Below are 27764 nucleotides of genomic sequence, written 5' to 3'. Positions count from 1 at the left end.
TGGGGATACATAGTGTAATTGTCAAGTTATTTTGTAAAATGTTGACCTTAATGAAAGCTATTGAGTTAATTATAATATGTAACGGCTATTATGCAATGTGTCTTGGTGCTGGGCAGATAATTATTATATGATATAATAATATTGTCCTAACTCAATTATGTCCCAGACACTAAGACACCAGGGAGTGATTTGCATTGTTCTGGCTGAAGACCCACTGTGGTGTGCATGGGAATAAATACATGTGGATTTCCCTGAAATAAACAGTTCTCATTTTACCCAATACGACTTGTCCACTATGTTAGGGAATTTTCAAGGTTCCAGAGGGCTATAATCACTGTATGCTGTAGCTGAATCCAGGACCAGCAGAGGAATACTAGAAGGGACATTAAACGACTGCCAACGCATGATATGTGTCTATTAGTCTGTCATCAGCATTCACGCTGGCGACCGGCATCCAATGGTGACACTGTCCTCCCCTTTGCGCAGCCCATTTTCCTATCCTCTGCCCATCCTCCCCATACTTCTCTACCTCTCCAGCAAGGCGGAGGGACATCAAAGATTGGGCTAAGGGGAGAACTTGGCCTCGGAGCTGTAACGTTGGTAAGGTCCATCCGGAGATTTTACATTTTGGGTACCCTTGCTTTAAGGTTTAGTTCCAAAGTAACTTTTTGTTTGTTCTGTTTATAATGTTTGTACAACTGAATCATTGTCGCTCATGCAGCCACACGTGCGTATTGGCCATTGAACATGAAGGATTGATTTATGCAGAAAATCACAGGGCACAAAGTAAGTGAGCAAGTCATAGAGAGTCAAGGAACAGCAGTTTGACTGCTTACATCGTCAGGGCACTTCTGGTACCATAACCATTAAAGTGAGCTGTAGTGGTTATGGTGCGTTGAGTGTTCCTTTAATTCTTGCCAACATCCATTGATATTGTTCAGAATTCATCTATAAGTCTGCATGTTTAAGTCAACTTATATCAGTCTAAAGTAGGAATTTGGCTGTTAGTAAACATTATGAAAAACTGATAAAATGAGGTCTATTGAAAGTAGACTCAAATTACAGATAACATATATGTAAAGATTATTGAGATAATTGCTCACCCAATGCATATCCCAGACAGAGAGCAATGTCGGAAATAGCATAGATTCCACCATAGACTGATGTGTGACGTAGATCTACAAGGTATCCCATGATTGGCATTATCGAGGAGTCCACCATTCCCAGGGCAATGCCTATTCCTGCATTTGGACCAATGAGCCCATAGATATTGACAGCAAGTGGCAGCTGAAAACAGAAAGATGGTTGAGCAGTAAATTAGTGCAGTCTTAAAAATATCCTAGTGCTTCTCTAATGAATCTACAGTCACCAAAGACTGAGCTCCGATCAAACCCAAATAATAGTAAAGTTTCTTCCCTTAATAGTGAACATGTCTTTAGGTGGCATGTTCAATTGTCTCACAGACAACAGGGCATCTCCTCTGTTACAACTTCTTAGTATTTTTGCAGGAGCTCTGTAGCTTCCACTCTTTCCAAAACACTGCTCCAAAAAACATCCATCTTGCTTCTCTCCACTATTATGGAGTCAATGAAAACCCAAATCACCACTGAAGCTTAGAATGACTCTCAGTAGAACCCACTATAATCCTCCACTGATGCCATTCCCTCTCTGTGGCAATGACTCTTTGCATTATTTCTACCCTTAATCTTTCCAGAAAAGATAGTAAGCTTGTTGGACCTTCTCTGGTTGATGTGTCAGTTTCTCAGTTTTTTGGAAATTTACTTTGTAATACACTTTGCATACTGTATCAGATTATGAAATCAGTAAAGCAAAATCATGCACATTCAAAGTATCCAAACATCCAAATCTGTGTCAAAATGCACACCATGCAGTGTTTTATACTCACACACAAAAGGCTAATTCCAACCACAATCATTCCCAGCAGAGAGCACAGCCACCTGGAATAAGAAATGAAATCTCAGAACCTTAGATCATTTAATATTAAACCTGGGGCTATTCGCCTAAAACAGGAGTCAAAGTCACTTTAGTCATTTGTTTGAAACAGGTGATATTCCTATTTATCAGGTACAAATGGTTTACTGTAGCAGCACTACTTCGCAATACTACATAGACCACTGTGACAACGGAAAGACTGTAATAAAGATATCTTTCAAAATTTGCATTTCTATAATTGAGGAATGGGTTACCGAGCTAGCCATGTACATTACTTGCTTTAGACAATCTCATCATAAAGATATGTGGAGAGCCAGGCCAATAGTAAGGTGAGCTTACCGTCCCATCTTATGTGCCAAGGTTCCAAAAAGGTTGGTACACAATAGATAAGAGATACTTGCAGGTAGGAAAGCCAGACCTAAAAAAGAAGATAGAAATACATATATTGTAGAATTGTGTTAAAGAAATTAGTTGCTTATTTGTGTTAACTTTTTTATTAAATATACATTATATGTTTCCAAAATTAAATATGTATGTAGAAATATAGTTAGCACAAAATACTCTTTAGTAGTACGCATGTCTCTTTTTTTTAATTCATTTTTTATTGTTGAAGCAAGTATTTCAATACGATGCATGGCATAGAAATCTAGGAAATACAATGTTAGACGTGTCACACTCGGTTGAGTAAGCAGAGAGGCTCCTTTTTATCAGAAAAGAATGCCCTAGCAGGTGTGGGTTGCATACATTTCCCTAAGAAATATAGGTGTTATACCCCCTACTAAGACGTGTAAAACCAAGAAAAATAATATTAGAACCAGAAAGGAAAGAGCATAACCTTGAATAAAAATCCACATGAGGGATGATATGTTGCGTGCATATCCTAGACCTGGAGTGAGTGTTGTTAAGAACACGAGGCCCTAAGATGTGCCTAGGCCCATGTTTTGGAACGTGTTTAGCTAAACACGGGATTAGGAATTTACTTATGTCAGGTTAGTCCCAGCCTTATGACTACGCTATGTGAAGCTTCACATTGGGAGACATAAGTACGCTAACTAGGGTGGCGTAAGTGAGTTTCTAGTGTGTCAAAGTTGATTCGTGATTATTAGTAGTTACCCCTAATCAAGGGGGCAGCGGGGGAGGGAGGTTGTAACGTGACTGAGGGAGTGGCACCTCAGTCCAACAGTGACCAATGCCAATACATGATATACAATTAAAGCATAAATTTGTACTGAACAAGAAACAAAAAGCATAATAACGAATCTGAGCAGGTGAGGATAATACTGCATCCGGCCTCACAGATATAGGAGATCTTGCGTGTGGCTCATTGTTCCAGAGGACTGAGGGACGAAAGGCATTATAGCAGCTGGATCCCAGAATCTGGAAGGGCCTTGTGTGGAGTTGTCCATGTGTGACTCAGAGAATCCAAGTAGTGTAAGGAGTGCGGGTGCTGCTGTCCCTGATGAGGCTCTGTGGGTTGTCCCATTGTGAGTGACCCTCGGCATCCCCCAACGATAGGGCACTCCCACCATTCTCAGGTGACTTGTGAGGTGGGTCATAGACTTACGCCATTGCAGTGTGGCTCTAGTTAAGTCCTGAAAGAAAAGTAAGTGGGAGTTCTTGAATGCCAGAGGTGTTTTGCCCCTTAGTGCCGTCATGATGTGGTTTGTCGTGTGAAGTTGCGCACAGGAAAGCAAGATGGAGGCCAGGAGTCTTCTGATATAATGTGGCAGTTCATCAATAGAGATCTCAGCAGATATGCCAAGGATCTTTACATGGTTACAGTGTAAACGATCCTCTAAGGCGGACACTTGTAGTGTGAGCACCTGCTGGGTAGCTTGTAAGGTGTGTAGAGTGTCTTTAAGGTTGGACATACCGCTGTGCTGTGCAGATTGAGAAAGACTTTCTCCACCACCTGTACCCAGTGAGTAGTGTTTTGTACATCAGCCTTAAGGATTCCTAAGTCTGCAGCCAGATATTCTGCATCCATTTTTGGAGATCACGCTTAGTAGCAAAGGTGTTGTCGTCTGTTTCTTTTGGGACTGGGAGAGGTGTCTTGCTCATCTCCCTCCCATTGTAAAGGTGAGTGGGTGGGGGAGTGGGGTAGCATTGATGCGGTTTAGGCCTCCGCGGCAGCCATCTTGGGTGGTGTTTGCCGCTGCAACAGAACTCCAATGCCGGGCTGTTCAGCCGATAGGCCAGGCTGAGGCTTTTGTGTGCATCACCTAGTTGTCCCTTTCAGTACCTGGATCTCTGTACACCCGAGTGCCATGAGGAGGGTCTCCAGGCTGTGAATGACCAGGGAAAGGTGGGCTCTGGTTTTGCGTTTAGCTTTCTTCGTCTTCGATGGTTGAAAGAAAGGCATCTATCAACTCAGTTTGATGCCCAGATTCTTGTTCTGGATTAGGTCCAGCTGGATGACCGTTATATATCGAAATATTTGTAGATTGCCTGTAATGAGGTCAGGAGGTGACATAGATAGTGCATGTTCAGCTTTGGCTGAAAGCCCCGTCCCGCTCCATTCCACATTTTTATAGGTTCTTCTAGCAACATTTTGCAGCTTTTTATAGGGACTTACTGTCTCGGTTGCCAGGTAGCCTGGTGCCTACTTTTTTGAGTTCTAGCCACTAATTTTTTAGGGTCTTTGTGGTTATGACCCACATTCATACCTCCCAGGGCTAGTAGTAATGGAGCTCCATAACAATTTAAGTCAGATGGTGGTAGGCATTAGAGTATCACAGAGCTTCACATTAATAAAATGAACTGTGAAATCCAAATGGTCTCTATCAAGGAGTATAATAGCAAGTGTAGTGGGTTAAAAAGCCAGTCCCACGCATATTCAGTAAATAATGTTTAATGGGTTAGAGCTGCTGCTTAAATGGTCCACATTTAACTGCTCCCTGTGCACTGATATTGTTAGCTAGTTTGATGTCAGAAGGAAATGCTCCACTGATGAGATTTCTCAGAATGAAAGTCGATTGAGTGTTTTGATATCCTGCAAAATCACAACATGACATAGAGCAGCTACTTTCTTTACTATGTTAAGATAAAATCACTGACGACAACGTGCACATTCAGATAATGAGTCAAGGTCTGCTTCAATTCATACAAAAGTAGTGTGCGAGAAAAAACTACTTCTATTAATAATGCTATAGGTGGGTTGGATTTCATTAGCTAATCATCAATTTATATTTTGTGTAGCTGCCACCATGAACATCGTGAAATTGTGGTAGAACAGATAAATGTCACTTTGTTTGGGGTTCAAAAGAGAAAACAACATGATGGAATTCCCTGCCTGGTTCCATAACACCCTTCCAGATTACGTTCTAATACAATGCGCCTCATAAGGGAGCATTGGGGACCTTAAGGGCATGCATAGTACTCACCGCAATGCGTCTAAGACTCTGCCATAGAGTAGCATTGAATACGATGATTCTTTATGGCCAACCATGAAGGCACTGTGAGATTTAAGTAACGGAATATAGCATGTTAAGGAGGCCAGTATCTATCAAAAACATTAAAGTAGTATTGGTGCCCGGAGTGTCCCTTTCAAGGTGAATTATAATCGTGATCTTGCACCCTGACTACTTCAAACGGTCCAATGTACTCATGGTGCATGGAGTAATCAATTACAGGACTACTTCAACCCTCAAAACTCACACACAGACTAATGCACTGACTCAAAGAACCGGAAGATATCTGTCAAAACTGGAAGTCCCCAAGTGTAGTAAGTATTCTATTGTGAAAGAGAACTTTCACAGAGGAAACCACAAGTGTCATGGGGAGGTTTACCTAGTTGCCAGTTGGGGGCACACATTGTTTCCATCATCCAAATTGGTAGGGTGGGTTCCAGTATACCAATAGCCATGTTAGCAATGCAAAGGGAACCTGTGTACAATAAAAAAAAATACAGGCTCATTAAATTCCAGTCATAGCACACTCATGTTAAAGTGGCATGCAAAAAACAATGTCCCCAAATTCTACTGTAATTTTAGGTTTCAGAATATGTTAACGTTAGACTTGTGCATAGCAAGAACATTTGGTTCAGCCTAGCCATTTTACCCAGAAATACAAAATGTTTTGCAAAGCCTGAATTTTGGCTATATATTGGTTCAATATTTCGGTACTGAAAAACTGATTCAGGAACAAAAAGGATGTGAAGTGTTTTGCAGAACAATGATACGGACATATTCACGCCATTTAGTTCAAACATCAAATGAGAAAGAGTAGCCAATAGATGGAAAAAGAAAAGTCATAAAAAAAATCTGATGTATATATTTACTTAATATATAAATATAGATTTTAAATTTTGTTACTGCTTCACCTTTTTTCCCTACTGATGCTCACTTCTCACTTGATCTCTGAATACAATCAACATTTAGTAACTGTCGATCATCCTTTTTTCACATTAATCATCTCTCTTTTTTGGCTACACGGATAGAATCCAGAATCATGAACTTAAATGAACATGCTGCACAGCTGCACGTTTTGGTTGGTTTATGATTCAAGTTAATTTTGGCTCAGACAATTTGAAAAAAAAAAAAAAGTTACTTGTGCATTATACCAAATCCCTAATAATAATTTAAATGTGCATAGGGACTTGGGATAGTTCATAATTAACCTTTTTTTTTTTTATTGTGTGAATTGAGTAGTGGGAGTTTGAGTGCAGGGCTTAAATTTGTACATTTTAGCTCAGAGTTTGTGAATTTGACTGATTATCCAATCTGGTCAAACTCAGATGGATTGCAGTTCAGACCAAAATGAATTCACAAGTCTAGATGAAATTAGCACATTTGTTAAGCTGCATCTTCTTACCCCTTATGCTCTTTAATAATATTTCAACAGAAACCTTCACTGTTCATTAAATACTTTCTTTATTCAGGCCATGCCAGTTACAGTCAGCTGTAGTGGCTATAAAGCCAAGAGTTCCCTGGCACCATTCCATGATAAGCAGTCAAAGCAGAATGGTTTGACAAAGTACTGGGGGTTCGCTGGGATGCTGGTCACAGACTGATCTGGAACCTCCTTATAGAAGCTTCTGTTAGCTCCCCTGAGCCTAGCCAATGAGTTAAGCACCTGCACCTCCAGCTAAGCCCAGTGCTGCAGCATCAGAGTCCAGAAGAGGATGTGACCAGTACCCAGTGGACCCTTGCTAAGTTTGAAACCATTTACAGATGGTTAAATTATTTACCCTGGGAGGGTGCAAGGGCTCTCTTACTCTTACTCTATAGTGGGCTATAGTGGTTATGTGCTTGGAGTGTTCCTTTGAATGTATAATCAAATCTTTTCAATGGAAGCCTCTTATTTTACAAGTTCATGTAAAGATTTCTCATTAATCATTACCATGCCATAGATAATTTATATCTTACCAGCAGCCACCATGATGTAGGGATCCTTGAGTAGTGTTAAGTATGATGTTGGAGCAGCTGACTGCAGAAGAATGACACAACATATCAAAAGCATGCAGAGCACTAACTGTAACTATTTATTTGTCTCTTTTGTCAGTGTTTGGAATCCTTAGAGCACATACTTACCCCTGGGGAAAAAGTAGAAGGTCTCAGAATACACAGCTGGAGAGCTAAAGACAGAGTGAAAGTCTGACATTAATTTGACAAAATGATGCACAGCACAGTTATTATGTGAAACAAGCAGATATAAAAAGTCAAACCACTCAGTGGACTAGATACATTTTATATTCAATCAAAAATCTTGTATTAAACATTCATATATATTCCAATGTCAAAAAGAATAAAAGTTTTGCCTCTCTCTCTCTCTCTCTCTCTCTCTCTCTCTCTCTCTCTCTCTCTCTCTCTCTCTCTCTCTCTCTCTCTCAATATTCTATTTATATCTATTCTTACCTCCATCCAGCAGAGCCAATAGTGCCAGGATTAAGAATGGAGCAGTCTTTCCAACAAACTCATACATGACCGAACCAAAAGGAGCACCAGCTGTAATAAGGGTATCAGAAGAAGTGTGAAGTAAAAAAAATACAATACAATTCATTCAATATTTAAAAAAGCGTTATTAAAGTTATACCTCTGCAGAAAAAACCTTCTTTCCAAAAACACCACTGTGTTTATATAATTTGCCATTTTTTATTTACAGACTTGTGAGATTAGAAGAGTTGCCTTAAATCACAAAGTACATCATTAAAGTGCCCTTTATGACAATAGTTTTGAGAAATTCCATTACGACATGACAATCTTAGCTTGACGTAACATGTCAAACATAAAACAGTGTACTTACTGAGCACCCCCAAGGCCAGACCCCCAAGTGCTATTCCCATTGCTTGGCCTCTCTCGTAGTCATCAGTATACACGTTTGCCAGCATCCCGAGACCTGAAGGCATATGTAAAACACTGAATGCATGCAATGGTAAAGGGAAAGAAAATAGTTACAACACTTACTGCAATTCCTAAAAAAGCCTATTTAATTGACTATAAATGTAAATAGTTTAGTTTGAACCATAAATAGGTCAAAGACAACATGAAACAAAAAGAAAAGTTGATTTAATCTTTGACTGTTGAGTAAGTATGCAGTAGTTTAATAGTACTTAATGAAGCAGTTTTGGTGCACGGATCATGCCACTGCAGTCTCCCAGCTAAATTTTCTGCAATTTAGGAGTTAAATCACTTTTGTTTCTGTTTATGCAGCCCTAGACACACCTCCCCTGGCTGTGACTCACACTGCCTGCAAGGAAAAAAAAATATTAATTTTCAACAAGATGTTAATTTACTTTAAATTAAACGTTAACCGGAGGCTCCAACAAGATCTAGCAAGCTACCAACAGTGCAGAAGATAAGACATTCTAAAGCAAACAGACTGTGCAATAAAGGAAGTGTAAATATTAGATGTCTCTTTACAGGAAGTATTTAGGAAGGCTGTGCAAGGCACATGCAGGGATATGTGATTAGTGCTGCATAAACAAAGTAATTTAACTCCTAAATGGCACAGAATTGAGCAATGAGACTGCAGGGATCTGTGAAAAACGCCCCTTACCTTGGGCGTTTGCCACAAACTCCTGGAGGGGTGTAGAAGCTGGCCTCCTGCCCACTGACTATGGGCCATATACATTGTGCCAAACACACTATTTTCCCCTCTGTGCACAAATATATAGATGTTCACATTTGAATGTCCCTCATCTGTTTTAAATCCCTGTGTCATCAGAAATAGAGAAGTGAATGGTAGATTTATTGTTTACAGTGGGAATTTTTGTTCACATTGGATATGTAGTTCAGCTCCAACTTCCTGTTTGCAATCTGTACAGTAGTACACAGCAGACGTTGCTGCAAGTACGTTCACTCACAAAGGTTAGTGAAACTACTCTGCACATTAATAGCAGCTTTATTAAAAGGTACTCATATACAAGTAACATCCTATAACACTAACTGAGACTCAAATCACTGAAAGGTTGATCATTGGGACACTATACATTTGAAGAAGGTAACAGAATAGTATAGTCTTAGGGATAAATGTTTCTATTCCAAATGCTATACTGTTACTTTATTTAGACTACAAAAACAGTTTTTGCTGCTCCACTCAAATTTCTCAGGTGATACTATGATGGCTTGCTTTCTGAGGACATATAGCTCACTACTATCAAAACGTTTGGCCATCAATAAACCCCAATAACAAAATTGTGTCCTCATTAACATAATAGGTTATCCCATATAAGTTAAGCTTCACTGGAAACAAGATTACACTGTCTGTTGTATTATTGCTCCCACCTGCCTCATATACAAACCATGAACATCATTAATATTAGGTTAGGGTACCAGTGCACACATGGATGCTGTAGCCCCAGTGTTTCCAAATTAACTGGAGTGGAAAATCAAATGAAATAACTGGGCATGCAAGTGGGGTGGGGGAAAAAATTATGTTACCGTTAATCGTAGCAATGAAGCTTGACAAAGAGCCCTCTTCTTCTTAACTCAAGAGTGACGGATACTTATTTAAGGCAAATGTAGTGCTATGCCCCCTTTCACACCCTCTGATGTGTGCAAGGGGTAAAAGTGATAGATATAAAGTATCACAAGATGTCAAATCCACTCCCTCTACTTTACCTAGCCTGTGTCCAGGGAGTAATAAATCCCATGGTACCTGCAGTGTCTTAATAAAATACCTTTATCTCTAGACCAGGTGCCCACATTCTAAATATTCAGTCAGTCTATTTTTGCCCATGGAAATATGATAAAAAGATATACTGTATAATCTAACTTTCATTTACCACTTGCTCCCACCTAACCCTCCTGTTTACTCTCTAATTACATCATCCCAACTGCAAGTTGTCTTCTTCTTAAAATTAGCTATACATTTTGTTACCAGCAACAGTAGAAAATGCCGATCCAATTCCCTGCAATGATCTAGCCAAGAAGAGAAGTGTGTACGTCCCAGAGAAGGCAAACACTGTAATAAAGAGAAACGCAATAATGGTGAGAGAGATATATAATCTGTAAGAGACTTATTGCAATGCTGACAGTGTCAGTGTCTGGTTTTAAACTGAGATGACCATCATGTACATACTGTATAACCATCCATGAAACAAAAAACAGAAGAGTCTACTATTCTTTTTTTTATTTTATTTTTTACATTCTTTATTTTTCATTGCTGAGATTTACAGACATGCTTGTAGTGCCACAACAGCAAGTACAAACTTGAGTCTAGTATTCTAACCTATGTTCAATGTGTTTATTTTCATGAACAAGCCAAGGGAACCAAACATTTAAAAGAAATTATAAAGCCGTTAAAAAAAACCAAAAAAAAAACCCACGCATGCAATGATCAATTAAAGTTTCCATAGTGGTCCAGCATGGATCAATACTGAAAGCAGTTACCAGGGCAAGAATGCAGAGGAAATACACTTGTGTACATTCCCTATGCACAGACATGTGCACTGACACACAATTATTTGTGCTGCTTTTTTTGTATATTTTTTTATTCACTGACCCCATGAGGTCTATAATGTGGATGAGAGGTAAATGATCTGCACAGGCAATACATTTATGAAAAGAACAACACAGAATAGAAAGAAAGTGATCCTTTAAGAAATTAGGATTTACTGAAAATTGTTCAATACTCACTTATAGTGGATAGGAACATGATGATAAATCCACAGAACATTGGAGGATCATATCCCACCCTAGAGAAAAGAAGAAAATTTTAATATTATTTTACAAAGTTTCAACTAATATCTGCCATTTTATGTGATGAGATCTCAATACAATCTAACACCCAAGTACATGGACTTCATTTGACACATAGATGTACCTGTTAGTGACCAGACCCACTAAGGGGTTGATCATGAGCTGTAATATAGCTTTGGATGCAAAGAGCAGACCCACTCGTACATTCTCTTCCCTTAGGAAGCTCTTCCCACTATAGCATGGTCCATCTTTTAGAACTTCTTGGGACTCATTTTTAATATCTCCATTATGAACAGCACCAGTCCAGAATGTAGAGTTATCATGTAAGGAGATAATGGAGATGAAAGTTGAGTTGATAGCAGGAGTGTGAGAGGACAACTGAGCCGCTGACGTGTTTATATACTCCGTGTCGTAAAGGAAAGTAGGGATAATTGGAACTGCAAGTAAAATCAGAATTAGATAGCTCTTTATACACACAACCCCTAATCATTTTTGTCCTCAAAACACAAACATTATTAATCCCATTATATACAGAATCTCATTGTGTTGAAAATTAATTATTAAATGTGCGGTAAATTTATAAATGATTCCATAAAGAGAAAATTCAGCGCTTAGATAGTACTGGTGCAGTTCAGATAGGCAGCTCAACAACCGTGTCTCTCTTGTTCAGAGACAGAAATATAGTAGAACAGGGGGGTAGATGTAGCCTTAAATGTCCTCTATGATATATGGAATAGAAATGGATAATACAGGAACTTATAATGTAGTATGTCTTTGGTATTAAGAAGGTATTAAGGTTTAAAAAGAAATTAGAGAAATGCACTCACACTTTGTTGGAGATATGATGAAGCTCCAACTTATGCTCTTAATGGTGTGATCCCGCTTGTGTATATAGTGCGCCTTATCATTGGTTAATCCCTGTAGGTACTTAGGAAAGGTCTTGTGAGCATGGGAGAAAAAACGAGAAACAAAATAGTATAGTATGCTGGAGATGAGATACCTATTCAAGTGGCTCCCAGAGTATAGCGTGGAGTGGAATGATCCCCACCACGGATATGGTGTCCAGAAGATTAGTTGCAGCACAGAAAGGTCTAAAGTATTAAAATTTGAAAGTATTAAATTACAATTTTTTACATTTTAATACTTCGGACCTTCCTCTGCTACATCTCATCTCCTGGACACCACATCCTTGGTGAAGATAAAAACCTACCTATGCTTCTAGTACTAAGCAAACCATATTTGCTAATCCATATTAAGTAGATTTATATTTGTTTCCTATATCCTCATGCAACGGTGTGCACTATACAGTCTTTTCTTCTTGTTTCATATATACACAGAGAGGACCTCTACCAACCACATATCCTAGAGTGGGGATTATTCCACTCCACGCTATACCCCGGGAGCCATTGTAGAGCTCCATAAAATGTAAGTTTACATCTACTTATTTACTTGAATAAGTATCTCATGCTCCCGTGCTCACGAGACATTCCCTAACTACCTGTACTTTATCCACAAACAGGGATAATACCGCTCAGGCCCTTAAATTGGAATTACATCATAGTTCCAATAAAGTGCAAGTGCATTTCTTTATATTCTTCTTTTAACATACCAAAGACATACTACACTATAAGTTCCTGTTTTCTCTATTTCTAATCCATATATCACTGAGGACATTTAAGGCACTACATCCCCCCTTCCCTGAGTAACCCCATTATTTCATACTGGTCTCTAAGACAACACAATCTGGGGAGGGTTAAATCTGCATCTATGGCTGCAAACAATTTTACTGTTTTCTCCAAATAGTAAATATGTTGAAATTATGCACAGGCAAGTGAAATATGAAATCATACCTGGCACCCTCTGTCTAATTAAATACACATACGAAGGTAGAAGAAATATTTTCATACAGATGTAGTTATCGATCTGGTCAGGGCTCCAGTACAAAGGGAACCCATGGGAACTCTGCTCCTGTACTATATTTAGAGAGGGATCTGGGTTCCCACAATGTTTACTGTGAAGGGAGGCACACTATGTATAGTATAGGAGCATTAATATAGGGAATATTAAAATTACAAAGAAGGGAGATGAAGAGAGAGATGAAGGGATCATAGACAAGTTTTTCTTTTTCTTTTTTATTTTAGTAGTAGAAATGTTTTGTTGCCTGTCTGCAGTATAGCAAAGGTTATTTAAACACTGTCAGGCAGCAGTGATAACTGTTGAAGGACAATTATCAGGTGGTTATTATATAATGATAGAACACACTAGAATGAACATTTAGGCACTTTAACATATAAGAGTTCCTATACTTTTTTTAGTACTTGACCCCTGGATTCATTGTGTCTTTCTTACCATTGGTGTCATTATGCCAGAATGATCCTCTTTAACCATAAATTCCACCCCTCCCCGCACGCACACACACAAACAAACCACCACCACCAAAAAACAAAGGTTGATAACTTATGGAATTACGCAGAGGATTTTATTTTTATAAAAAGTAGCATAGAATGCATAAGAAACTGTTTACTTCACCCATGAAACAAGTAAAGAACATACCCACAACTGTGAAAAGCATGTTATCCAAAAGCAGAGCCACAAAAACCACAACAAGAACCAACTTGCGGGATTCACGTTTCTCCTTGAACCACATGCAGGGACCACACTCCATCATGGTGACAGACAGCAAACCTTTGCATAGGAGAGAGGATTTAATGTTTAACCCATTATGTATTTTACTGTCAGAATGTCATATTTTTACTTGTCTATTCTACTTAGACCTTGTACGCCATGTATATATATTTGCCTTCATCACATTTATTATCATCACATACATTACTTAGAACTATTAATTTCTCAATATGAATATGGCTGGAGAGAAGACGTCTTAAGGGAAGGACCGCAGTTTATGACAATGGTTTGACATTATATCAGAGGACAGTGCAGACAGACTTTAGGCAAATAACCACTACCGTGAGTTGTAGTGGCTGCGGTACTTAGAGCAGCAGGTGCAGTTGCACCAGGGCTGCTTAGAGAGATACATACCATATAAATAGCACTTTACACAGGCAAGAAATTGTAGTGTCTATGGGTTAAAGATTAAATTAGGTTGTTACTATGCAATTTTTGTTTATAGAAAATAAAGAAAATCCCTTTTTTTATTTATCAAACAGTTTCTTTGAGTGAATTGAAAACTAAATTTGCAAACACTTTTCAGCTTTGCTATTTTGACTTAAAAATTGTAATTTGTTTTTAGTTCACCACAATATAATTTTTTTTTATAAATAAACACTGTTATGTCTCTACTTACATTCAGCACTGCCATCAAAATTCTTAGGGCCCTTAAACCATTTGCTGGGCCACCCAAACCAGGGCCGGATTTACATGTCAGGCGCCCGTAGGCACAAAATTCTAAGGCCGCAAAGTAAGGCAAATGAAATATACATATTGTGTTACCATAATGATTATCTAATACTTAAAATGTTATGGTAATCACTAAATAGAAATAATCTTCTATTGGTGATGTTATCTGTAACTGATTGTTATTGTTCACAAAACAATAAACATAATTTGGATTTGGAGCTTATCCCCTTTTGGCAATAAAGATCTTTAAGACTATACCTTTAAGAGAGAGTTTGCCTCAGCAAAGCATTTTCCGTCATGTTAAGGGTTTTAAGTCCAAACATTCCTCACTATACACAGATGAATGTGGTTTGATTTGTCAGGAGCCTTACTTTGTCCCTCTCTGTAACAAAGATCTTTAAAACTATACCTTTAAGAAAGAGCTTAGTCCACACATTCTTTATTAGGCATGTGCATGGGAAAAATTTTCGGTTCGGCATTCTGAAATTCGGGACTTCGGCAATTCGGCACTTCGCTACTTTGGAACTTCGGCACTTCGGAACTTTGGTAATTTCGGAACTTTGGGACCTCGGCAATTTAGCAATTCGGCACTTCGGAATTTCGCCAACTTCGGCACTTCAACACTTCGACACTTCAGCACTTCAGCACTTCAGCACTTCGGGACTTCGGGACTTCGGAACTTCTCTTGCAGCCGCTTGGTAGATAACTCCCTAATTCCCATGGTATTAGGGAGTTATCTACCAAAAGGCTGAAAGACCTAAATTGGTCTTTCAGCCAAATTTACTAATACTAAGTAAAAATTACTTAGTATTAGTAAATTGTGCCCCTACTCGCTATACCGCGAGTAGGGGCATGTCTATTAAACAGTGAGTAGCCAGTGGGGGCTTTTAAACTAAAGGGGGGGCCTATTGCCCACTCTGGGCCCCACCCCTAAGCGGTGGGTGGGGGCCCTAAAGTAAAATATTGGGTGGGACCTATTGTCCTCCCACCCTGAGCGGCGGATGGGGGCCCTAAAGTAAAATAATGGGGGGGGGACCTATTGTCCTCCCCCTGGCCCCCACCCCTGAGCAGCAGGTGGGGGTCCTAAATAAAAAAAATAACCCCCCCTCCCCTGGGTGACTAGGGGTCCCCGAACCCCTAGTCACCCTCCTCCCCCAAAAAATTAACCCCTACCTACCCCCCTCACCCTAAAAATAATGAGGGGGGACCATTTAACTAAGTGCCTGAAAAAAATAAAAATAAAACTTAGCATTTGATGTTTTCTTTCTTCTAAAAACTTTTTTTTTCAGCCCCCAAAAAAGGGCAAATAAAAAGCCATGATAACCGACGCACTAAAAAAAAAAAAAAAAAAACGAGCGGAAAAAAACCCAAAATCCATCTTCACCCGGCGAGGGCTCTGCGCAGACTGAGCTCTGCAGGGTGGGGGAAGGCTTGTAAAGCCTTGCCCCGCCCTGGAATTAGGCTCAGAGCACTCTGATTGGTGGGTTTAAGCCATCCAATCAGAGTGCTCTGACAGGTACTCATCACTCTCTGATTGGTGGATTAAGTAACCCCCCCGGCCCCACCCCTAAGCGGCGGGTGGGGGCCCTAAAGTAAAATATTGGGGGGGAGCTATTGTCCTCCCCCCCTGAGCGGCGGGTGGGGGCCCTAAAGTAAAATAATGGGGGGGACCTATTGTCCTCCCCCCGGCCCCCACCCGTGAGCGGTGGGGGCCCTAAATTAGAAAGGGGGGGAACCTAATGTCCTCCCCCCTGGTCCCCACCCCTGAGCGGTGGGTGTGGGCCCTAAATACTAATTAGGGGGGACCTAATGTCCTCCCCCCTGGCCCCCACCCCTGAGCAGTGGGTGGGGGCCCAGAATAAAAAAATTAACTCCCCCTCCCCCGGGTGACTAGGGGTCCCCTAGTCACCCCCCTCCCCCAAAAATTAACCCCTACCTACCCCCCTCACCCTAAAAATAATGAAGGGGGACCATTTAACTAAGTACCTGAAAAAATATATAAAATAAAACTTACCATTTGATGTTTTCTTTCTTCTAAGATCTTCTTTTTTTCAGCCCCAAAAAAGGCCAAATAAAAAGCCATAATAACCGACGAACTTAAAAAATAGGAAAAAAAAGAAAAACCGAGCGCAAAAAAAAAATCCATCTTCACCCGGCGAGGGCTCCGCGCAGACTGAGCTCTGCAGGGCGGGGCAAGGCTTCTAAAGCCTTGCCCCGCCCTGCAGTTTGGCTCAGAGCACTCTAATTCGTGGGTTTAAGCCATCCAATCACAGTGCTCTGACAGGTAAATGAAGAGACTGACAGGTAAGTCTCTACGTTTACTTTCACAGCACTCTGAATGGTTGGTTTGAAATCCACCAATCAGAGTGCTCTGTGTCATTTTACACAGCGTGGGAAAGTTCTTTGGAATTTTCCCACGCTGTGTAATTTGACTCATAACACTCTGATTGGTTACTTAATCCACCAATCAGAGAGTTATGAGTCAAATTACACAGCGTGGGAAAATTCCAAAGAACTTTCCCACGAAACCAATAAGAGTGCTGTGACAGGTAAATGTAGAGAGCAATCTGATTGGATGGCTTAAACCCACCAATTAGAGTGCTGTGAGCCTAATTCCAGGGCGGCAAAGAAGATTTTAGAAGAAAGAAAACATCAAATGGTAAGTTGTTGTTTTTTTCAGGTACTTAGTTAAATGGTCCCCCCTCATTATTTTTAGGGTAAGGTGGGTAGGTAGGGGTTAATGTTTTTGGCGAGGGGGTGACTAGGAGTTTGGGAACCACTAGTCATCCAGGGGAGGGGGGGTTATTGTTTTGATTTAGGACCCCCACCCGCCACTCAGGGCTGGGGGCCAGGGGGGAGGACATTAGGTCCTCCCCGCTCATTGTAATTTAGGGTCCCCACCCACCGCTCAGGGGTGGGGGCCAGGGGGGAGGACATTAGGTCCCCCCAATTAGTATTTAGGGCCCCCACCCACCGCTCAGGGGTGGGGGCCAGGGGGAGGACATTAGGTCCCCCCTCATTCTAATTTAGGGCCCCCACCCACTGCTCAGGGGTGAGGGCCAGGGGGGAGGACATTAGGTCCCCCCCTTATTCTGATTTAGGTCCCCCACCTGCCACACAGGGGTGGGGGTCAGGGGGGAGGACATTAGGTCCCCCCCAATTAGTATTTAGGGCCCCCACCCACCGCTCAGGGGTGAGGGCCAGGGGGGAGGATATTAGGACCCCCTCATTCTAATTTAGGGCCCCCACCCACTGCTCAGGGGTGAGGGCCAGGGGGGAGGACATTAGGTCCCCCCCTTATTCTGATTTAGGTCCCCCACCTGCCGCTCAGGGGTGGGGGCCGGGGGGAGGACAATAGGTCCCCCCATTACTTTACTTTCGGGCCCCCACCCACCGCTTATGCGTGGGGGCCGGGGGGAGGACAATAGGTCCCCCCCTTATTTTACTTTAGGGACCCCACCCGCTGTTCAGGGGTGGGGGCCGGGGGGGCAATAGGTCCCCCCTTCAGGTTAGGAACGTGTTTTATTTTGTTTGTTTGCTGCTCACTGTTTAATAGACATGCCCCTGCTCGCGGTATAGAGAGTAGGGGCAACATTTACTAATACTACGTAATTTTTACTTAGTATTAGTAAATTTGGCTGAAATAACAATTTAGGTCTTTCAGCATTTTAGTAGATAGCTCCCTAATACCGTGGGAATTAGGGAGTTATTTACTTATTCATTCCTGTCATTACACTGACTGGCCAAGTAACTTACATTTTATATGAATGTGTGTTACTTGATTGATGTAAGTGTTGCAAATGCTTACAGCTGAATCCTGGCTATGTTTGTATACTTTTTATTTAAAATTGTATACAGTGTAGCATTCTTCTTCTTCCACTGGGTAAGTATATTAGTACTTAGGCAATACTGTGCTTCGGAACTTCGGCAATTCGGAACTTCAGAACTTCGGCACTTCAGCACTTCGACACTTCGGAAATTCAGTAATTTCGGGAACCTCGGTAATTCGGCACTTCAGCTATTCGGACCTTCGGAAGTACCCGAATGTCCGAATTTCCCGAAATTCGTCCGAATTCATTTTCGGTCCGAAACGAATTCACATGTCTATTCTTTATCATACACAGGTGTATGTGGTTTAATCTATCAGGAGCCTCACTTTCATTGAACTCCTCCTATATATCTCCAGAGTTTTCTATGTTTGTTTATGTTGAGAGAGCACCAGGGGGGTGCGAAACGCATCCAGGGTATTCACCTCATCTCTTTTTGGGTAGCAGTGTGGGTGGTCTCTCTTTCATCTGGCGGCAGCAGATATTGCTATCATTTTGACACTTTTTCATCTTATTCAATATTCCTATTTTTTGAAAACCTGTTTCATTTTTGCCTGGATACTTGGAGTATGGTTAACATTTCAATCCATTGCATGCTGTTTGCATAATACCATGCCTGCTTTGATGTTCATCATGTATGAGGACTCCCATGATACATTTTCTGACATATTTAGTTTTTTGCACTAATTATCAATAAATGTGAAATTTTTGCAACATATTCATTCCCTCATTTATTCCCATAGAAATCTATTTTTTTTTCTGTGGATTACAGGGGTTTATCCCTGAGTGCGAAACATAACTTTATTCTATGAAGTATTACTTAATTAATTAACTGGACATCGCAGGCCTAAGAATATCTAAACACATATTCATTATTGACAACTGCATATGTTTAAATACTTATGTGTATACATCTGCTCTGGGCATAATGTATTGTGTTTTAATATGTAAGTGCAAAGGAGGGGTTAAGAATAGAGAAAGGTTAATGTCAGTTATATTACATGGGGTGTTTAGTGTTAAAAATATTAACAGCTTGAGAGGGTTTGAAGTTGTAGTAATAGCGATATTTAGGATAACTAGGTTTAGAGCTACAGTTGGGTTAAATTTAGTATTAAGGTACATGTTTAGTTTTTAATAGGAGATAAACATATGATTAAGATAAATGGTTTATTTTCTGGTTTAGGCTTTGAGTGCTGGAGTTTGAAGGGGTATTTACAAAGTACTCACCCTCCTATGTCTTCTGTAGACCAGTCAGATTGATGAAATTGGAGCTGCAGGAGTGGTTATATAGTATCAGATAAAGCTTCTCCTGATCCTCCTACAAGGCATTTTATATGTGAGAGGTTACTAGTGGGCAGATGGGAAGTGATCCCGTCCTCTTCCTGTCCAGCCTCACACACAGACATTGGAGGAGTTGGGACAGCACTGGGTTTTAAACTGTCTATAACTGTTTCTGCTATTAAAGCTGACTGGACTAAAAAGGACACTGACCAAGGCTTCTGGTACTTATCTCTCCCCACAAGCCTATTTAAGCTGGAAAAAACACACTATAAGTACTGAAAACAGGAACCCCCCGATGGTTAGGTGCCTTTAGGCAGGTGTCTACGCTGCATAATGGGATATTTGGCCCTGACCCCAATGTAAACTAACAGAAACAAATTCACTCACACTCACCCCTACACCCACATGGACAGTTAACACAATTGCACATACAGAAAATCACTGCCACAACGCTCTATCTTAGCCACCCTCTGCATTAACTAACTTGGCTACCTTCCACTGTGCTGGAGGATGCACTAAGACCATGAACAGAGTGCTACAGCAACACTCTCTGCATGTTTTAGTTGGGGGCTGACCAGAGAGGCTCTCTGTCATCCTGTCATGCCTGGCACAAAGCTGACATGCCCTCTCAATGGTCAGGGACGCCCACTTTCTGGACGTACCCATTGATTTTGGGTGTCACCTATTTGACAAAATGTGTCACTTTTGATGCCACCTGAGGATTCACCCATACTAAATCCATACCGCTCAACGCTGGGAGGTATGTTTTTTGTCAAAACACTCCGACAAACTTAAACAACAATTTGGAATGAAACCCTTTTTGCACCATAACACATACAACATTGATCTTTAGTTGTTAAAGTGCTTAGACTGCTCATTTAATATGTAATATATCTGCAAAACACATTTAGTTTTTTTTAAAAATTCTTTATTTTTATTGTGCTTAGCATAACAAAACACGCTTGTATCGCCACAATAGCAAGTACAGGCTGAAGGTAAAAACAAGGATATCAATAATCATGGCAATCAGTATCAGCACATTTTTTTTAAAACAAGAGGCGAAGTAGAACATTCTGTAACTTTACTAGGCTAGTATTGGTAGCTTAAACTTTCAGTTTGTGAGAGTTGTGTTGCATGTGAGTTAATTTAACAGTGTTTAAACTAGTCTGTGGGCATCACAGATTATGCACATGAAGCAAGAATATTATAAGCTGGTAGGTATATTCAGATAAGAAAATTGCTCACTAGTCACAAATGCGTTAGGCCTAAGCTATGTTTCCACGTTAAGCAATTGTGTGGAACAAGAAGTGCTAACAAGCTGGTTAGATATTGCTACTGGCATGGTATGTACGCTTAATAAGGACATCTATAGACTATCTATAACACGGCATGTATGACTGCCGAACATGGGCTGGTCTCACTTAAGCGTAAAGTTCCGCTGGGCGAACAACATAAAGGCTGAAGGCCTGTAGTTAGGAAGCAGTAGGAACATAGGAATACGTTGATGTGATACAGAGTGGATGGCAGGTATGCATCATATAATAACAAAACATAAGAAAAACCGCTGGCACTGTAGCTATAGCATATTGGCATTTACCCAAGGTACACAGGGTGGTGGTTTAACATGCGTTTAACCGAATAGGATTAGGGTCATGAGCTATGTTTATATGCCATGGGTGCTGCTCTCATGAACATTAAGTGCTGATGTGTAGTGTGGTTTGTGTGTTATGGTGCCAGGTACTGTAGGCTACATTTACTGTAACATATGTGGGATTGACTGACCAGAGGGTGGGGTCATTTAGGTACTGGTTGGCACCGCAGGGACCTGCCGGCAAATGCGCATGTATTAATGAACGCAAGGTGTTGCAACTTATATCGGGGGAGCCGTTGATTATGGTTGTGGGGGGCTCTGTGTGTTGCTGCCGATATACAGTAAGTCCTCTGAGCACAGTCCACAGTCACCCTATGCCTTGTATCGGTAAGGCATAGTCTGTCCGCTCTGGGGCTTGTCAGGGTATTAGCAGCTGATGGTAGGCAGTGTGGCTTGGCGCGTAGGGTTCGATCTCTCAGTCTCTTGTCGGGCTTGTGCTTGTTTCCTGCCGATTCTCGCCTCTTTGCAGCTGCTGCAGGGTCTTTGCCGGGTTGGCGTGTGGTAGAACCTCGGGGAGGTTTCCATGGTGTCCAGGGTCTCCCAGCCCATTGCCAGTGAAGTGCAAGGCGCCGGTGGGGCAATACAGGAGTGAGTCCCTGTGGGAGCTTGGGGCGTCTCACTGCTGGTCGGGGTTTCAGATGGCTCACCCGTGGTTGTTGGGCAATGTGCTGGAACTTTGGTCGGCTCTTCCCCGCTCTCTGTGGTACTCTTGGGGCGTTCGCTTGTGTTTCAGGTTTTAGCTTGGGTGCCTGTTTCATTGCGGTCCCTGGGTGTCCGTTCAGGGCATTCCCACGCCTGGAGATCTTGGCCCAGAAGTCGGCGAAGATGCGATCCAGCCGCACCGATAGCGGGGGCAGATCGGGCTCTGGCCCTGAGGCCCACGTGGCGTCCGCCATGTTGCTTGCCACTGGTACGGAGGTGCCGTGCGTTTGTGTGTGATGCCCTTGTGCTGGGTTGCATGCTTGAATTGCTGGGATATCCCTCACCGGCAGGGGGGGGGGGAGAGGTTGGCCCGTGGAGACTTCCAGTGTAGCGGGTCTCAGTCGGCGGAGGGATCGGCCGTCTCCCCCGCGCCTCCCGGGTAGGCCTCGCGTATGCCTCAGGGCCATCCATCGCCCGTGGTCGCCAGTCGGGTCTTTTTGTCGATTTGGCCTTCCTCCCGATATAGACCCCTAGTTCTGGGGTCCAAAGGTGAGTAATTCGTCGTGTGTGGAGGTGTTTTAGGCTTAAATTGGGCTATTTTGCCCGGAGCTCTTCTGGTTTGCGACCTCTCGGCTGGGCTGTCAGGCTCCGCCCCCAGTTTATTTTTACTTAAATAAATTTTACAGTATAAAACCAGCTTAACTGAAAATAACAAATTATCAGTATGTAAATATACTACATCATTCAGAATAAATACAGGTGTGCGATTTGCATTCAAATGATTTGTGCGGACTGGTCAGGGATCTGAGTGCTTGTACAAATTATGGGATTGGATTTAATTTTACTACAATTCATAGTGAATAGAAATTCAGGAACTAAGCATTGTATCACAGAAAAGGGGCTGACATAAATTAATTCTCATCTGGGAATTATCTAGTCACCAACCAGTTATTCATTAAAGTGAGAATTACCAGGAATTCAAAGTGAATTTCAAATTTCAAGGGATACTATAGGCACCAGCACCACTACAGCCTAATGTAGTAGTTCTGGGGCATAGAGCTGAGAAAAGGCAATTTTTACTCTTCTGACGAACACCACCTCTAGTGGCTATTACTTCAATATCCGCTAGAGTGGCTTTCTGGTTTTGATCCTGCGTCTTCATTTAGCAACTCCACACCCTGCTAGTAGATGCTGAACTCTCTTTATAGAGATGCATTGACTCAGTGGATCTCTCTGAGGAGATGCTGACTGGTACAGTGCAGAAATTTTCCAGGTGAGCACAGGGAACTGTCCCTAGGCAGCAGGGCCGTCTTTAACAAGGGGCAAACAGGGCAGCTGCCCCGGGCCCAATTGCTCCTAGGGGGCCCAAAGCAGCTGCCCTGTGGGCCCCCTGCCAGCAGCCAGGTCTGAACAGCCCACCAGGATACTGAGAAATATTCCAGTGGGCTGCAGCAGGTGATGTAATCAGGGGCCCCGGCCCTTTAAGAGAGCTCCTGACTGAGCCCCTGTCTTCCGGGCCTGCTGGGAGGAAGTGTTGTGAGGTCACTTCCTCCCATTTAACAGGGTGCCGCTTGGGAGGAGGAGACATACATGGAGAGAAGGAGGATGTACAGACCAAGAAGAAGACTCCCATCAGTCTCAGCCATCCAGCTCCCACTGAACTACAGGGAAGCCACACTTCTGTAAAGGTAAGGAGGGTGGCTAAACTATGTGAATTCATATGACTGACTGTGTGTTTGTGTGTGTGTGTATGTATGTGCATCTGGCTGTATGTGTGTGTATCTGACTGTGTGTGTATCTGACTGTGTGTGTATATCTGACTGTGTGTGTGTGTGTCTGACTCTGTGTGTGTATGTATGTTTATCTGACTGTATGTGTGTATCTGACTGCATGTGTGTATCTGACTGTGTGTGTATCTCACTGTCTGTGTGTATATCTCACTGTGTGTACATCTGACTGTGTGTGTGTGTGTGTGTATCTGACTGTGTGTGTATCTGACTGTGTGTGTATCTGACTGTGTGTATATCTGACTATGTGTGTTTGTGTGTGTATCTCACTGTGTGTGTGTGTATGTATGTGTATCTGAGTGTGTGTGTGTATCTGAGTGTGTGTGTATATATCTCACTGTGTGTGTGTGTGTGTATCTGACTGTGTATCTCAATGTGTGTATCTCACTGTGTGTGTGTCTCACTGTGTGTGTGTATCTCACTGTGTGTGTGTGTGTGTGTGTGTGTATCTGGCTGTGTTTGTGTCAGTGTTTGTATCTGACTGTGTGTGTGTATCTGACACTGTGTGTGCAAGTGTGTATCGGGCTGTGTGTCAGTGTGTGTTTATCTGGCTGTGTTTGTGTCAGTGTACATGTACCTTTGTGTCAGTGTGTATATGTACCTGTGTGTGTATGAGTGTCAGTATGTGTAAGTGTGTATCTGTGCGTGTGGCAATGCATACATCCCATCTAGCATCGCACACAAATACAACCCTGCATTCCAACCTTAACAATGCACACAAATACACCACTGCTTGTGTATCTGTGTTCCTGTGTGTATCACTGTTTGTGTGAGAGTGCATCTGTGTGACAATGCATACATCTCAGCATTCCTACGCCAACACTGCACACAAATACATATGTATTTGTGTATATATCTGTGTCAGTGTGTGTAAGTGTGTATCTCTGTGTGTGGATGTGCCAGTGTCTTTATCTCTGTGTGTGCACGTGTATTTATGTATGTGGCTGTGTGTGTATACGCCAGTCTTTGTCAGTGTGTGCATGTGTCCAGATGTTTGCATGTATCAGTGTGCTAATGTGTATGAATATCTGTGAATGTATATCATTCATCAAGGCAATCAAACACAACATGCAACCACACCCCTGCAAACATTACATACAAACACACCCCTGAATTCAAACTCAAAAAGTATATAGAAACACATCCCTACACCTAAACACCAATACTACACCCTACATGCACACACATTCTGTATACAACAACATGCTCACATTCAAATGCACAAACACTGCTCACAAATACAGCCCTGCAAGAATGGTCAAATGGTAGATCCCCAGCTGGCATAGCATCGTGGGAATTGTACAACAGATGAGGTTCTATCTTTTCTCTGCTCTTGCGCTAGAGGGGAGGCTCAAAACAATGTCTTGCACCAGGGCCCTGTCTACATTAGTTTTGCCACTGTGTTGGGGTGGAGGGCGTGATTGCATGCCAGAGAGTGAAAGTTTCGGGGGAGGGCGAGGGATGGCAGGATCCAGGGGGCCCAAACAAATGCTTGCCCAGGGTCCAATCAATGTTAAAGACGGCCCTGCTAGGCAGTACAGCATGAGTACATAATCAGCCCTAAGGGGAAGCATTGAATTGGCTGAGATAATCAAGATTGATCTGCTCAGCTAGCAGAGGCAGGACAGCTGCATGAAGGCCTGCGCATTGGAGGATATAAGGTAAATAAATGTGTTTTTTTTTTTTCATTTAGTTTAGGGGGACAGTTATCTAAATAGTTCATAAAAAACTATAGAATTAGGAATATAAGTGAAAACAGAATTGATTGGAGACATTTTATAATATGGGAAATTCAGTTTGGATTCTTATCAATTCTTACTAGTAAATAACCCTGCTGGGTTTGAATTCTAGCTCTATTCTTAAAGGACCATTATAGGCACCCAGACCACTTCAGCTCAATTAAGTAGTCTGGGTGCCAGGTCCCTCTAGGTTTAACCCTGCAGCTGAAAACATGCTATATATCATTGAGGGTTAATCCAGCCTCTAGTGGATGTCTCCCTGACAGCAACTAGAGGCGCTTCCGCGATTCTCACTGTGAGAAGACGCTGGACGTCCATAGGAAAGCATTGAGTAATGCTTTCATATGGGCTGTCTGAATCTGCGCGTGGCTCTTGCTGCGCATGCGCATTCGGATCTGGCGTTGGCAGGAGGTGGAGAGTTCCCTAGCACAGAGGGAGCCCGGCGCTGGAGAAAGGTAAGTGGCTGAAGGGGTTTTAACCCCTCCAGCCCAGGGGGAGGGGGGCCCTGAAGGCGGGGGGACCTAATGACCCTATAGTGCCAGGAAAACGAGTTTGTTTTCCTGCCACTATAGTGCTCCTTTAAATTGGACTAAACATGAAACTAAACAGTACATTGTAGTGAAATCAAAACCAAATTGCTAAACATATGAAAAATATGATTAAAGCTGAATTGCAGATATTTTCCATATCATTTATTTTAGCCTAATTTTTTATATTGACTTTTAATTCGCTATAGTTTGATATTTAATGAGAAAATCCCAAATTTGAGTCTGTCACTTCCTGCTGCCTTTTTCATTGCCTGTTGTGTCCAAAATGCATGATATGCAAGTGCCATAATTTAAGTTGCTTCATTGTGATTTACATTTTTATCATAACTAATATGACAGAGGCTTGTTTGTTGTGAATTCTGTCTACATTCCTTGAAAATGTATAGATGAAACTTTTTTTACGTCGTATAGCTACTTGTATTTTTCCTTTTTCTACCAAGTGTGCCAAGCTACACAGCTGCAGAAAAGCTACAACAATGCCCACTAGAAAATGGATGCATTTATTTACATTATTTAGGGAAAACGCGTGCAAACACTGGTATTCATTACGCCACCTTAAAGTAAGCATAACATTCATCCTATACATCATTGGTGGTTTAGACAGCAATAATGTATATACCTCCCTGAATCTGATTCTGTCATGCACATGTGTTAGGGATCAGAGTCCCTTTGAGGTATCATTATATCATTAAAATAAAATGTAAGGTAAAATATAGCAAATTTACAACCTGGAATGGTTTAGTGGGTTTGTAAAGTTCCAGCAAGAAAACAAACAAAAAAACATTAAAACCTATTTTAGTATAAAACGTAAGTTTTTATTAAATTTAATGTACACTTTGTTACATTTAGATTTGAGTTTTAATTATATTATTAAGGATACAAAATAAATTATTATGCAAGTATTTAAAACAAATAAAGCGTTGCTTAAACATCAGTGTTCTGTACGATACACGGAACCACTGAAAATTTACATTTGTTATATATACACATACACTTTGTGGACACAAAAAAACATGCGATCTTAATCCATTCATAACAAGCACAGGAACAAATGTTAAAAATATTCTCTTAGAAAAATTTTACTAAAGCATTCTACAAGTTTATCATATCTTAATACACCCACATATTAAGGATTAAGCTGGTAATCTAGCTATATGTAATATCAAACTAATCAAACTTCAAGATTTTATATTTATAATATTTATAATACTTGTTCTCAAATATCTAATTACACAAATCTGAATTTAATTGATATTTTTCCTCTATAAAATTATTGAGTCTTCCGTAAAAGCTTAAATGTTTCTACCAAATTTTATAACCATGGGCAATATTTGTATTTGTATTTCATTGCTGTGTCCGAACAAGAGATACCCTGGTAAGTAACAATTATTGGATGGAAGAAAAGCAGGTCTTACCTTTTGATTGAAGACACGGGTGCAGCACTGATGTCCTATTTCAATATAATGATCTGTCTGGACAGTATTCTGTCCTTGCCAAGATGAAAGTCTGCCCAATGAACATTTAATTGCGAACCTTTCTAGTCTGACCATGCAGCACATTGTCTGCGTCACTGCAAGAGAGGGGTTAATAAGATATAGTCCAGCCTGCTGTTCAAGTTTTATCTCATCCATCAAACCACAGCTCAGAATAAGGAAAGATACTGGGGATGTGACTCACAGTAGAGGTTGTTTGCTCTTCCCATTGACTGCCCTGGGCATTTGATGTGCACATGTGTTTTTTTTTTCTTTTTGTTTGCCTGAGGGTGACAAAAGCAGATATCAGTTAAGTCTACATATGGAAATGGGATGGATGCGCTGAGTTCTGAACTCAGGTCTGAAG

The 27764-nt window shown here is 41.4% G+C and overlaps 1 protein-coding gene across 1 annotated transcript in view; it reads right to left on the bottom strand.

The window, feature by feature from the left end:
• Positions 1-27466, bottom strand: part of SLC18A1 (solute carrier family 18 member A1) — a 31383-nt gene extending 3917 nt beyond the window's left edge. Inside the window, exons 1-14 of the mRNA XM_063445523.1 lie at positions 27341-27466; positions 19505-19595; positions 13647-13778; positions 11218-11530; positions 11031-11089; positions 10273-10356; positions 8197-8289; positions 7809-7898; positions 7485-7528; positions 7320-7380; positions 5743-5838; positions 2293-2371; positions 1907-1958; positions 1104-1287 (exon numbers count right to left, since the gene is read on the bottom strand). Coding sequence (XP_063301593.1) covers positions 1104-1287; positions 1907-1958; positions 2293-2371; positions 5743-5838; positions 7320-7380; positions 7485-7528; positions 7809-7898; positions 8197-8289; positions 10273-10356; positions 11031-11089; positions 11218-11530; positions 13647-13761 — 1270 coding nt within the window. The 5' untranslated portion in view covers positions 13762-13778; positions 19505-19595; positions 27341-27466. The remainder of the gene's footprint in view (positions 1-1103; positions 1288-1906; positions 1959-2292; positions 2372-5742; positions 5839-7319; positions 7381-7484; positions 7529-7808; positions 7899-8196; positions 8290-10272; positions 10357-11030; positions 11090-11217; positions 11531-13646; positions 13779-19504; positions 19596-27340) is intronic.
• Positions 27467-27764: the final 298 nt, after the last annotated feature.

Source organism: Pelobates fuscus, chromosome 3 (genome assembly GCF_036172605.1).
Source record: "Pelobates fuscus isolate aPelFus1 chromosome 3, aPelFus1.pri, whole genome shotgun sequence".
In the NCBI taxonomy this organism is placed as follows: Eukaryota; Metazoa; Chordata; class Amphibia; order Anura; family Pelobatidae; genus Pelobates; species Pelobates fuscus.
This window is presented reverse-complemented; position numbering and strand designations above follow the sequence as displayed.